The 15,251-nt window shown below is 35.8% G+C and overlaps 1 protein-coding gene across 1 annotated transcript in view; it reads left to right on the top strand.

Moving 5' to 3' along the window:
• LOC131063256 (DNA replication ATP-dependent helicase/nuclease JHS1) overlaps window positions 1–15,251 on the top strand; it is a 187,860-nt gene that overhangs the window by 15,795 nt on the left and 156,814 nt on the right. The window contains exons 5-10 of the mRNA XM_057997044.2: window positions 2–412; window positions 560–613; window positions 755–816; window positions 12,691–12,823; window positions 12,988–13,098; window positions 13,223–13,319. Coding sequence (XP_057853027.2) covers window positions 2–412; window positions 560–613; window positions 755–816; window positions 12,691–12,823; window positions 12,988–13,098; window positions 13,223–13,319 — 868 coding nt within the window. The remainder of the gene's footprint in view (window position 1; window positions 413–559; window positions 614–754; window positions 817–12,690; window positions 12,824–12,987; window positions 13,099–13,222; window positions 13,320–15,251) is intronic.

Raw genomic sequence — 15,251 nt, 5'->3', positions numbered from 1 at the left:
GGCACTGATTGAACTAATTGATGAAGTTGAAAATGTTCTGAGTGATTCTTCATTAGTGACTAAGGATGAAAATATTGCTGAGAAACAGCCTATGGAAGAAGGTGCATCTGGTAGTTCAACTGTTATAGGTGTTTCAGGATTTTCAAGAGAGGAAATTAACCTAGACTTTGGATGCCAGAATATCTCTGTGGAGCCTTCCATATCTTCAACATTTATTGAGAAACCTTTCAGCACTAGTGAGAATGGGGTTTCTTTCCTTGAAGAACATGATAGTTCCATATTTCAAAATAGTCTTGTCAACTCTTCAGTATCCCAGGAGAGATTTGATGCCATGGACCAAGATATTTGTTTACTAAAACCATCAAGCAATACGAATGGTGTTCATCAAAATATGCATTTTCTTGTACTGGAAGTAGGTCTTTGTCTTTTGATCCTATTAAACATCCTGTAGCATTCTTTAATATATTTAGTAGTGGAGCAAGCTTACTTTTTCATTTGTTTCATTCTTCGAGTTTTGCTTTGAAATCTTTAAAAGTTTATCATTTTCTTTCATGCTTAGGTTGCAGATATGGAATCAAATGCAAATGAATCTGTTACAAGGTCTTCAGTTAAGGTATTCCTTATTTTTTTCCCAGTCAGATATTTTATTGCTTCCCTTCATTCAGTTGTAAAAAATGGTGTTTCTATATTTTGTTTAATTAACATTACCTTTGCTGTCAAATTTGTTTTCAATTCATTTATTTCCTGTATTCAGGTTTTACGCTTATTAAATGAACAAAGTGGGCTTGAGCGAATTTTACATCTGTGTGATGAATGGTAAGTTGCTAATCTGATTTGTATTCCCTACTTCATCAATTATCTTTGCAATTTATTTATTTTGTAATGAAATAACTTGCACAAAAGAGGATGATAATATGAAATATGCTGCAAATATTTTATAATAGCTGAGAATAACAAGCCACTTCGAGGGGACAAACCTCCAAATATATCAATTAGAAGACAATTCACAATCTGATCATCAAATAAGATTAGCTACCTCCTATATATACCCTACTGATGCGTAGGATATCATCCATGCCGACTTAGATAACCATATATAAGCCCTAGGCCGACCTAAATAACTACTTAACAATACAATAATGACTATATAACTTAATTAAGAGTAAAGGTAACCACAAGTCGACTACTCATAACCATATCTATACTCTAGGATTTAGGGCATAGCATATTTATGTCTGTAAATCACCTAACAATTATAATTTGATCAAGCTCTCTCTCTCTCTTGCCCTTTCCCTCTCTGTCCTTTTACTAGTTTATACATCATGATTTCAAGTCACCCTTCTAATGTGGCAAAATTACATAGTACATTCATGAGTACATGCAAGCAAAGAAACAAGGAGATTGGTCTCCTACCCTGAAGGCTGTGTCTGTGGTATGGTAGATGGATGTGGAGAAGTTTCTCATGCCTAGAGATGCTTCTAAACTCCATCTGGAGTATCAAGGAATCCCTAATCCTGTACCCTTTTTGTCAATTGTATCCCCAGTTTGAAAACAGAAAAACAAAAAACAGAAAAGACAAATTTTGTGGCCCTGACTAGTCACTAACCCCACTATTCAAAACAATAGTTAAATCCTTCAACCATAGTTGAAAAAAAACAGAGTACTTGGAAACTCATGAGTTAGTTTTGCAGATGTGGAAGTTGCCCATTTATTCATCTAGCTGAGTTTTACTGAGTAAGCGAATTAAAGCATTTTTTTTTTTAATTTATCGTTTTTGCTGAGTTTTTGCCTGGTTGCCGAGTTTGAGTCAAAATTGGGTCTGCTGAGTTTTTACAACTGGCAAGTTTTTAAACTATACCCTTAAACAATCTACCAAGAGCTATCAATAGAAACACACAATTTATTTGATGGTTTTGAGTTAGTTCATTCTATTCAGGAGAAAAGAAGCAGATTGATTTTATGTGTTTCCATTTATGGCTTAATGTAGTAAAATAGGAAAACAATGCCAAAATGTCCAAGGGATCAATGTTTAAACTTTTGAAGTTTTAAGTACCTAGGGTTTTTTATATTTATATTTATACTTAATACACTCTAATTAAATATGAACTGGTCTTTTCAGTTTGTTTATGTTACTTGTTTTAAAAAAAAAGGGGTGAACACTTTTTACCCTGAGCTACGAACCGGTGAGTTCACAAAAGGGGTTGACTTGTTTGTTAGTTTTTTTTTAGCTCCTTGTGTTTGCAAATGAAATGAGTTTATTTTTAAAGTCCTAGAGGTCATGTTTAGGCATTAGGTTTTACCTTTATTTTTTATTTTTTGTTTTATTTTTGCTTTTTACTTGCATCTATTGTGGCCAAGTCTTCCCATCAAAGTTCATTGGGTTTGGTGAGTCTCATACACTTAGTGATTTTGACTCAATTCGTTGGGTACTTGGCTCATGAGTCCTTGGGCCTCATTTTCATCTACTCACCTTGAGACTCTTCAAGTCTTAGTGAGCCCTTGTGAATCTTGTATCTATGGTTTTGAAAAATTGAGTTGCAAAATGTAGGTGTGATGCCCCAAGATAATGCTTAAGACATTAGTAGGAAAAGCTAGATGAACAAATTTTTCATGTTACAAAGGTGACACGTAATGTGCCACTTCATAGTCATATGCACATGTGGCTTATTATGTGTTGTAATACAAAATGATGACACATTTGACATGCACATTGATGCATTATGCAAGATGATCCTAGTGGAAGACAGTATATTAAGACTTACCAACCATGGGTGTGAATCATCGTGATTAATTCTAAAATGGGGTTTGGAGGAAGGTTGGGGTTCCCATGTCAAACTTCAAACTTTTGCACCTTACTCAATGAGCTACTCTTCATGTGCTTCAGATTAAGAGCCTAGATTCCAATTCAAACATTTTGGGATTGAAACCAAGAGAGCACAAGCTTGAATGTTGGAATCCAAGTGCAATTTTGTACTAGCTCAAGCTCTAAAGCCCTTTTCCAAGCAAACTTAGGAGCTAGAGCCCAATTTGTAGGACCATGAACTTCGAAGTTTGAGTCACATTGGCTTGGACTTTGAAGTTTGATTTACAAATTTCAAGAATGCAATTGGCCTCCACGTTGAACTCAAAATTTTGACTTTCTAAAAAAATTGCCTTTAGGGTTCTCTCTCACATGTGTGGCTTGCAATAGCTAGTGGTAAGGCCAAGCCCGATATGATTGGACCTTGGACTTCAAACTTCAAACTTCAACTATTAATTCACAATTCTTGAAATAATAAGTGATAGATCCGAACTTTGACAAACACCAAATTTGACCTTTGGAGGCAACTTTTGATATGCATTTTGGACTTTGCAATTTGAATTGCAATTGGCACAAGCAAAACTCAGGCACTAGTCCAAACTTCGTTAGGGTCGCAATTCAAATTTCAGAGTCATTTGCAATACACATTTAATCATAGTTACAAGACTCAGACTCGGCTTGGACTTGGCAAGCTAATTTTTGACTTGGACTTGGATTCGGACTTAGCAAAAACTTGGCCAAGACTCGACTAATTGAAGAACCCAAGAAATTCAAAGATTTTTAAGGATTTAAAACCTGTTTCATGCATCCTTTAATAAATAAACCTTAAAGACAGAATAATCTCATCAAATAGAAGCTACTTGGAACACATACACAAGTTTACATTGATCACATAAGTATAAACGCAAATTTTAGGCTTGAGTTGAAGGAAATAAGCTAAACTAAATAACACATTAGAAATAGAAATAGTGTCAAATGTCTACAAAATTCATGGAATATGAAATCCATGGCATCAAAAGTTCAAAACATATATCGACATAAAAGCTAGAGCCTAGAAGTCTAAGGTTCAGAGGAGCCAGTATCAATGATCACTCGACCTCTCAACCGTCCTACGTGTGCGCCTAAGATAGGTCTTGGAACATTCTGTAACCATGATATCTGCCTGTGTCTCAGGCTTAGGTTCAGCCTCAGTGACATCAACATCCTCATCCACATCATCCTCGGACTCATGGTCCTCCAATGGGTCTCCTCGTGCTCTAGCCTCCTCCTCTGCCATCGCTATTGTCTCTACCTCTCGATCCACCTGATCAACCCATTCCAAGTCTCATCGTTGAAGACAAGATCATCAACCTCAGTGTTCCACTCTGCTTGTGGTTCAACCTCCTCTAAATTGATAGTAGATGTGTCAGTGCTCAAGATCTCTTTGTGGGGGAGATGAAGGTTGTAATTAATATACACAAGATCATTCAACCTTTGCACCAACAACCTATTGCGCTTTTTGGAGTGACTATGCTCGAACATGCTCCAATTGCGCTCACATCCTGAAGCACCACATGGCTCGATCAAGATACGAACTGCAATCTTTTGTAGATTTGGCACCTTATTGCCAAACATCTCCCACCATGCATTTGAAAAGAAAAATAATAAAAATAATTTCTATTCTATAACTTTGAGTTTACGATAATGGTAATAGAATCATAGATAGAAAAGTTTAAGATTGAAATTTTAAACTGTGCCTTGAATAGATTTTTACTTGACATCATTTGTGTCCGGTTATGTTTGCATGTTTCCTGAGAAGTAGTCTCTTTGTGCATTCCTAAGCATCTCTATCTCACGGACTATGTGTGCTCCATCTGATGAGTTAGGTGACATTCGCTCTACAACTTTGTAGAGCCCACTCCACACCTCGTCATCGACCCTGAAATCTTGGCGAAATTGGAATGTCGGATTAAGGTAGTAGGCAGTTGCATGTATAGGACTATGAAGCAGATTGTGCCATCGTTGATCAATGACATCCCATATGGGACCATACTTAGTCTGATTCCTTGAATAAATGGCTCTAATGGCCTTCTTCACCTTGTCCATGCCCTCATAAATGTAGCCCATTGGGGGCTTCTCTCCATCAACAACTCATAGGAGAACAACAAGAGGCTCTATGAATTGTGATCACAAGTTGAAAGTTGAGACATTAAGCTTTGAGTTTTAAGTTTAACATAAACAAGTGTGAATAAAAATAAGGAAATGAAATGGAAATGAGAACAAAAATATAATAGATAATTACTCGCACAATCTCCTTAGTTGGTTGCCAAAAGCTATGCTCATCAAAAACCTAATCAACCGTCTCAATCCCTATAGTGGTTTTTGCATTTGATGATGCCGCCCACTCCTCACTTACAAACATGCGTTTCAATCCGGCCTTGGACTGAAGCAAGGATTGCAATCTGATAAAATTTGTTGCAAATCGAGTAATTCCTAGATGAGCCAACTCTTTCTTATTTGTGGAATCTCATAAGGTTGAGGACCCAAGCATGACTATATATGTATTTACAAATATTCCTTCCAATCTCTACACATGTTTTAATCCATGGAATTTTACCAAGATCCTCCAATATGAGGTCAATGCAATGAGCAGCACAAGGGGTCCAAAACAAGGTGGAGTGCCTCTTCATTAGAAGTTTACCTGCAACAACATAATTTGCTGCATTATCTGTCACTATTTGCACCACATTCTCCTCACCCATATCCTCCAACACTTCCTCCAACACCCCACAAAGATACTCAACATTTTTTATATTCCTTGAAGCATCAATTGATTTAAAGAACACCATGCTACCTAAGAAAGAAAAAAAAACAATTTAGTAAATAAAAATTAAAAAACTTAATCACTAAATCAATAATAAATATACTTTACAAAATACAAAGTACAATTACCTGATTAAGAGACAAGAAAATTCAATGGTGTTCTATTTCTTTTGTCGGTCCAACCATCAGTCATGATGGTGCAACCCTTCCTCCATATCTCACGCTGCTCGGCAATTTTGACTTTAACATCAGCCACCTTTTGACTCAAAATAGGGCCTTTTATATCCTCATCATTGGGGGCTTTGAACCCTTGACCACAAACAGTAATGGCATCTACCATAATTTGCCAATATGGAGACCTAAAACAAATTAAATAAACGAAATAAGTATTTACTATTTACTATTAAGTTTTACTCGTAACTTTAAAAATTAAAATAATGAATGTGGCATACTCTTAAATTCTCAATTTCTTAAAAGCAAAAAAATGAAGACATAGAAATCAAAACACCAATGAATACCTTGCGGCATGAAATGGAACGTTGTTGTAGAACCAAAAGTCTACAATTGCAATTTTCGCAGCATCATGCTTCTCCTTATTCCAACCCATTCTCTCAAGCAATGGTTGGGCACTCGGAGTCGTGCGTGGAACAAAAAGTGAATCTAATGTGGATTTATTTTTACAAATCCGAGGCCTAATGCTCACACTCGCACTACCACTACTTGTAGATGTAGGAAATGGAGGCTGAGGATTTGAAGAAGCCTCTCCACCAATGGCTGCCATTTCTTCCATTTGCTTTCTTTTTAATTCTTTTTTCTCTTCAAATTCCTCTATTTGAGCTTGCACTTCACGTATAGCCTCAAGGGGTGCTAGTTTGCATGGTTTGGCATCATGGCATTTTATTTGCGTAATGTGATATTTTAGTCGGTGAATACCTCTCCCGTTATAGTTTGTTTTGCAATGAATACATGTTACTTCTTCCTTTTTTAATCCGGGGATGCCATGTTTCCAAGCCTTATCCTTTCTAGCCAGGGCTACCTTTGGGGCACCACTTCTACTATCGGAAGGATGAGACATTATGCTGCAATATATTATAAATGAAAAAAATCAGTATAATGTCTCTTATTCTAATTAAGTTAAAACTTAAAAAAATAATAGAATGATAAATAAAACTAGGGTTTCAACTTTCATATTTTTTCCATCAATTTAAAATAAAACAAGAACAAAACAAATGTACAAAAAAATGAAAATATGAAAGTAAGAAAATAAAAAACAACAAAAAAATGTAACTTACCTCTTTAAATTTGCTCCAAAATTGAAGAAATTCACCTTCAAATTTGTAGAGACCTCTTCCAAATCCTTCTTGAATTCCTTTAAATGCTTGAATGCCAGTTACTAACTTGCACAAACAATCAACAATTGCAATCTCTTCTTCAATCTATCAGTTGGTCTTCTCTTCAGTGCCTCTAGTTTTTTGCTCAAATCTCTCTTTTTCTCTCCTCCTTGTGTTTGCAAACAACAAAAATGACTTTTTAGGTTAAGAGAAAAAACACATTCACCTTTCATTCCACTTAAAACAAAGACTTTTTAAATTTTTTTTTGCTTTTTAAATGTTGCTGGCGCAACAGAGTCCTGGGCTCGAAACTCAGCAAGTTTGCCGAGTTTGACAGACTCGGCTAGACTCGGTCGAGTCTAAGTCCAGGGTCCTCTGGACTCAAAAGAGGTGATCCGCTTGGGGACTCGCTGAGTTTGGGCCAGACTTTGCATTTAATACTTTGGGGTCCAAAATGCACTTGGCAATGTAAAAACTCTAAGCCAGTTTCAAATTTAAACAAGCTTGCAACTTGGACTTTGAGGTCCAGAGTGCAACTCGCAATTGTGCAGAAGAGAGACAAGTCAAAGATAACAAGCTTAACTTTTTGATCATGCGGCATAACATCCTTGTTATGTGTGTCATATGAAAATAGTTCGAGCGAAGCACTTGGGCACACGTGGGCCCTAGATTGGTCAAGCAAGGTTTGTTGAGGGCCTCAAAATCTTTATGAGTCCCAAGGTCACACTCTCACATCCGCAAGGATGTACTTAGGCAAGGAAGAAATGGTACATGCTAAAGGGAAGCATTTATAAACATTGTAGCATGGTACAGTTTTTGTGAGTATAAGTTCTTGACCAAGCTAAGACAAGATTGCCATCAATTGGTAAAGAAATCACACTTACTAATCATATTTTTCAAGTTAGACTATCATGAAAAACCATTATACAACAATACACATTTGTTTTCAAGGTTAGCTATATTACAATCAATGTTGAGTTTACACCACTTCCGGGAGTGGATTACAATACAAAAGCTACTATTGTTCATGATTAAATATACAAGTTACATCAAAGACATCAATGGTCCCAACATTATCCATTTGCCTACAAGGACACAAAGTGACAAATTATTAACATCACAAGGTGAAGGATCCCTTGCATGCTCTTCTAGTTGCACCAAGAGATCCATGTTCCCCAAAGGTTAATCAATGACACCCAACCATATGGAACCCTTAGGCCCAACCCAATACACTAGGAGGCAATAGATAGGATAGTCCAACACAAATACACCAACATAGTGATTGAACAATCGCATATTACCATGAAATATGCATAGAGATCCCAAGCAAGCATACACGAGAGCTATACATTCTCCAATCATTGCATACAAAAGTGAATGTGCATGAGGGTACAATTACCATCAATGGACACACTTGAAATGTCAACACATCAGACAAGATGCAATTATAACACAAGGTTGGGGAGATTCTCATCACACATGTATCACAAAATCATGTGCATTGATCAAATATCCAATCAACATACAAGAGGGAAGAGAGGTTGTCCTAGGAACTAGCAATGGAGTGTCATGACATGAATCTTCATGTGGAGGTCGAGGAGCATGCCCCCATCCCATGGAGGTCGTCAACAACAATTGTATTGGTATGCAAGTCTATCCGAAGATCCATGGTCTTGGAAATGTTAGAGATTCCTACTTTCTTTTGCTGTCCTTTCCACACATCCTCATGGACATATGAAAGTGTCTCACTATTATCTTTCATTAAGGTGTAAATGTGTAATCCCAATTCATTTTAATTATATCCTGTCTTAACCTCGCCTTTCCTCAACCTTGCTTAACATACAAACAAATGGGCATGAGAGTACACTCCATTCTAGCTTAGTGTCCTCACCTCCTATGGCTTCATATAAAAAGCACATAATTACATAACATGGAAAATAAGGTTTGAACAAGGCACACCCATGACCACTTGTTTTTCCAGTCCATTTGCATGATAATCCCTCTATTCCCACATGCAAGCCTTTTTCACAGACATCAAGATTTCAATGCCAAAATTCCAAACAGTAAAACTCAAAAATTCAAACATACCTCTTTGAAGCCAAGGGCATGGAGTACACTTTTATTCAATCAAATAGGAATTTTAGGGAAATATCACCATGGTCTTGGTGTAACGCTCAAAATCTTTCCAAATAAATAAATGGAAATTGTTGAATTGATTCCCAGCAATCCAAAAATTCACCCATACAATCTTTTCCTTCTAAAATGAAATGTCCAATACATCCACTTAACTTGGGCATGATAATGCACAAGAACATCCATACAAAAGGGTTGAAGGTAGAACCTAACACTTCAACCAAATACACCACAGAGGAGAGGAGGGAGTATGTTGTGGATGTGAACCACCCTCCAAACAACTTCTCCCACCACGTCCAAGCCACAAAAATAACCCAACAAAACCCTCATGTCGACAGAAAGGAGAGAGGATGAAATGAAGGTAAAGCACGATGAAGGGGAGACTGCAGTCATTCAAATCCTCACACCCCAACCGGCCAAACCAGAAAATACTATTCCAATGCTCAACAAGATGGAGAGACAAGAAAAAGAGGCAAAATATGCAGCCGAAACTCCCACACCCAAAAATGTAGTTCTCCAAAACTTCAATATCCAAATGGGCTCTTTTTCTTTCTTTTTCCCAAATTAAATAATGTAATTTAATTTTATTAAAAGAATAAACATTTACAATAAAAGGCTATTTCAATGAAGATAATGTTAAATTTAAGTTATCAGACTATAGCAGAAACAAAATTCACCACAATGAATAGTATGATCACCAAGATACCCTGGGAAAACCTTCATTATGAAGGTGAAAAACCCAGTCACAAAATTCTCAGTTATATTTAATCAGGTCTGAATATAATTTACAAAGAATAGCTTCACTACTTGAAGCTTTATGCACACAACAATATACCACACAAGGTGATATAATAATTGAAGTGTAGAATTCAGTTATGAACTCGATCTGCTGAATGTATGTTGGATCCAATTCTTCTTGCTGTAGAATGAATGCTCTTTAACCTGCTAGATTCAATGAACACGATCTACTTATATATTTGTACAATCTGTTGGAGGAATGAATCGGACTGCTGTAGAAGATAACTCGATCTGCTAGGGAATACACGAAGTGCTAAGTGTAATGTGGATGAATATTATCGATGCCTTTGAGAGACAAAAGCAACTCATACATATACCCGAACACAGGTTCCTCCAACCATCATGACTCCTCAAGAAAGTTGGCTTTTCCTTTTAGCAACATACCTTTTCATAAGTGGCGATTTATATATTAATCAACACGTCTTATGTTAGAGTGTTTAATATGCTTCCAGTTTTATTATCAAGGATGGTGGGATTAACACATAATAAATAAAGGCAAATCGATATAGCTAAATTGTCTAAGGCCGATAGGCCACTTAGACAATTTAGTTGACTATGTCGGCCATGAAGGAGACGGCCGACGCTATAACATTAACAGATAACACATAGAACATGCTTATTTTGATTTTTTACAAAATGACATTGAACATCCAACAAGGCACACAAAGTTGTAATTTAAATTTGAGGTCAATCACTAGTGTAAATTTCATTTTTTCAGAAAATCACAATTTATTGAAAAAATACTAAAATAAATTTAATCACGAGTCCAACAGTTTATGGAAAAAGCATTAAATAAAGTAATTTACAAGAGTTGAACATTAATGGCAAAAATGCAAATGTGTGTTAATGGGATTTTGCACTCGATTCAACTGATATGGATTTAGGCTGACAGGATCACAAAAGACACATTTTGTTCTTGAACTCAAGCAAGATGAGAATTAACACAACATTTTTACCCAATTGGAGAAACTTGTGCTTGCACAATCAAGGAAACATTAGGCATACTTGTCCAATACAAAATAGCTGAAGCATAATGCCTAAATATAGCCACCAACAAGATACTATCATATCTACATCTACTTGGAAATCATCTATTCTAGCATGATTACTCTTATATATATATATACACACACACACACACACACACACACAATGCTGCCTTCAATGAGCATAGTCAAAACCACATATCATTGTAAAGAGTAGCCGTTGAATTCGAACATAACAAGATCACACAAGCATGTAAATCTAGGCACATAATACATACTCCTCAATGGCAATTCACAAGAACATCATTGATAAGTATGATAACAGTACCAAAACACAACAGATCTCGAACATATATAAATCCATACAATACATATAAATTCAAAATACATGCTCCATACACCTTGATGGCAATGTCTCGAACATATACAAATCCATACAATACGTATAAACTCAAAATACATGATCCATACACTTCGATGGTAATATAGAAATAACATTATTGGCCAGTATAATATAGTATCAACAGCCAAATGTAAAATGGGCAATTGGGGAGGGTAGATAGGCTTGGGACATTATAGAAGGCCTCAGTGGCAAGCCTTCCAAGCACACAAAGAGGCAACTTACTAAGTGTGATTTGTGAAAAAACTGGTATGTTTTAACAATTTTGAAGGTCTAGAAGAGTGTGCTTTTGAAAATTGACTTTGATTACGAAGAATCAGTTGCCAATGGGTCGACATACAAATTGTCTTTGGGAAACTCAACGGTCTCAGAAATCTTTTACAATTTTAGTCATAGCATTCAACTCCAGACCTAAGCACTTAACGTGCGATAGATTTTTGAGATTATTTTCATAGGTTTTCATTTTCAAAACATGTATTGGAATGCGACTGTTTTAAATGTACCAATGTTTGGATCTAACATCTAAATCCCTCTCCACGGATAGATTGGATCTTGTGGTATAATGAAGGGGAAAGGAGGGTTGAGAATTGTACTCAGCCAGAAAGTCCAAGAAACAGATACAAGTGGAGGAGATCAATTTGTATTTGCCACAAGGATCTGTGTGCTGATGTTGATGGAAAGGCAACAGGAAACATACTCTGAGAGGTGCATTCTGATTCATCGAAGCACAAGTTCAACATACCTTGGTGATGCACATCTTCAATAGGGTTGTAACAAAACATTACTTGTGAATCTATTTATGAGTTTCACTTGAGGATAGAGGCATTGGTGATTGGTCTAAAGAATAAGGAAGCATTGTGAGTTCTTTGCAATTATGACCAGGATTTCTCTCTCTGGATTCTCTGGCATTATTATTGAGGAAACAAGAATGGATATGAAGTCAGAAGTATCATTGGATCTGTAAGGCCTGTGATTGCATTCAACTATAACATCTCAAGATCCAGCCGTGTAGCATTGATTTTTCTTCTTATACAATTGCAATTTACCTTTCACTTTCTATTTATATCTGAACAACTGATGAAGAACATATTTTGCTACAAGACCATAATGTTGAAGGTCCAAAAAGGATTAAAAAATTTGATGTCACCTTGGTAACCTAGAAACACTATAAGTAGATTTTCTCCTCAATTCATTTAAAGCTTTTAACATTTCCTTCATTGGTAATCCTTTTGCCTGAAACCTCAATTGTGATTTACTTGAAAATGATTTGATTTTCAGATACTTCCCCACTTGCTTGGTATTGATCTCCTCACAGTCTGCCATTTTTGGTAAAACAAAAACATACAAACTTAATTATTGCTGCTTTCCTGTATATATTTTATCAAGTTTATGTAATGCAATTTATCTGTTTCCATTCAATAAAGAGGAACATTTTTGCAGGTCATACAGTGTGATTAGACCAGGTGATACAGTGAATGTGATTGGCGAGTTTGATTCTCAAGGAAAATGTGTCATCGATCATGAAAATAATATTCTCATTGTCCATCCAGATTTATTGATATCAGGATCTAGGGTATGGATTACGCTCTCATTGGGTTATGTAAATATTTCTTGCCAAATGGAAAGCATACGGAGTAGGAATATAATTGTTATCAGAACTTTTCATTTAGGATGGAACACCATTTTTATTTGGTCTTTTCCTCAGTTTGAAGTGTCATTTTGGGTAACTATTTACAGGTAGGAACTAGTTTCAGTTGTCCAAGGCGAGCAGTTTTAGATGAAAGGATCAAGTCCTTTGATCTTTCAGCTGCCGCACTGATGGGAACCATGCTGCACCAGATTTTTCAGGTATGTATCTGTCTCATAGGCTTCTTAGCATCCACCCTCTTTCTGATTCTCAGATAGAACCAGGAAAAACACATGGAAGGAAACTGGAAATAGAAGCTAATCAAGAATTTGACAAATTATGCAGGTGGGATTAGTTCATGAAACTCCAAGCAAAAAATTATTAGAACAGCAAGCAAGAACTATACTACAAACATATATTGATAGCATATATGCTACGGGAGGTATGCATTGCATTCTGCTGATTAATGCATCAATGGTCATTAGTTTTGAAACTAGAAATAAAAGGGGCACATGTTCATATGTTAGCTTTCTGGCTTTCGATAGAGACTTTCTTTTATAACTGTTTGTTAGAGTGATGTAACATATGATGCATACTATGACAAAGAGAAGAAAAGAAATGGATACCTTATTATACATCACATTATCACATGTTATGTCACACGTGCTAAAGATGGATCTTTTTTTCTCATTAAAAAAATAATTAGAAATGAGGGTGCAAATTTAGAATTTTGCCAACATTTGGAGAGTTACAAAAACAGTTGTGTTTGAGTTTGTGCTTTATACTTTGTCGGCTGATTTTACAAAAATTCTAGAGATTGAACAGCTAACTATTACAAAACAGCTGTTGAGAAGCACTGAGACCACCATAGAGGTTAAACATTGACTATTTAGAACAAAAACTAAAAGATAGAAATGCCCTGTTGATAACATAAAAAGGCTGAATAAACCTTTTTCTTCCATGGAGGTGGCCAACCTTGTGCACTGCTTAACAAAAATTGATGGTTATGGATGGCTGGACTAGAGCTGCTTGGTAGGTATAATTCATGCTAGTGTTGTTAGAGCTCTCCTCTCAATAACTTTGGCTCTTAGGAAGAGCTGAGAGTTCAGCTTGTTCTTAGATGATTTCCATAATATGGCGTCAAGTATTTTTTGAGTGAGTGCAATAGGAAATTGATAGCGTCAAGATTATGTTCATAATTTTGTATAATTACATTGGATCTATAGTCCCTTGTTAAATAACATCGAGAAGATGAACCGAGTATGTGTCCATGATGGTGTTGAGTGTGTGCTTCCCTCATGTATTTGCTTTTCTTTTAAATTCAGTTCAATATCGCTTCGCAAAGTGTTCTTTGGCTTAAATGCCACAACCGAGGGATATATTTTCTATCAGATCACGTAGGACTTGTACCTAGCCTTGTCCCTTGAGATATGCCACAGCCAAATTTGTATTTGGCAGTTTGCCTAATTTAACATTCAAAATTTGTACATTTGAGCATGTCACATGTTTCTTGGATATTTGAACATTGATTGTTACTACGAAAGTCGCAATGGTTCTTCAACTTCTTTTACTTGAGCTCACTTCATTTGATGCCCCCTTTGTTTACTTTGGTGTTGAATGGCTTTAGTCATGGTTGCAAAGAACTGCAATTACTCACAATTGGCGGGCAGGTGAAAGGTCAATTTCAAGATGAATTTTTAATGTTTTAAGTGTTTATTTGAACATGTTTTTGGTCAACAACGTGCAGTAGATTCTCAATGAAATTTCATGGGTATTTTTTTGGTTGACGCATTGAATGCTGGCTTTGGGCGACAGTTAGCTTTGTTTAACATTAATTTAATCATCATTTGCAGGTCTTTTTTTGATTGCCATTTGTGGGCCTGTTTTTGCTTGCGTTCTATAGATATGTGGGTCTAGAGTATCATGAGTTTAACAGTTAAACTTTGCTTGCATCACTTCTTTGGGCTCAGATTTAGTTTAATTTGATTCACGTTACATTTCCCAAAGATTCTTGTATTGTAATAATATAACCATTATTGTAAATTTTTTATCTAATCTATAAAGGAACGGAAGCCATATTGAAACTCAATTTTTTCACAGCATTACATCTAATTCGTCCAATTTGAACTCATTTTTTTGTCAGTTACGTTTACCGAATTCTAATTTTGATCTATATATGAAGGAAATCAATAAGATGTTCTGTAAATTCAATAATATATATGTTTTTGAAGAATATTTTTAAAAATTTACGTACTTTTTAATGTTTGATAAATTTGTGAAGTTATTGTTGATATTTTTCTAGTTTTTGTGTAGTCTTGAGTTTTTAATTTTTTTGGATCAGCCAAGTTAGTGTTGAGTTCAAATTTTTCAACTA

The sequence above is a fragment of the Cryptomeria japonica genome, chromosome 9 (assembly GCF_030272615.1).
Source record: "Cryptomeria japonica chromosome 9, Sugi_1.0, whole genome shotgun sequence".
NCBI lineage: Eukaryota > Viridiplantae > Streptophyta > Pinopsida > Cupressales > Cupressaceae > Cryptomeria > Cryptomeria japonica.
The sequence above is the reverse complement of the archived record's forward strand: the minus strand, read 5'-3'. Positions and strand labels throughout refer to the sequence as shown.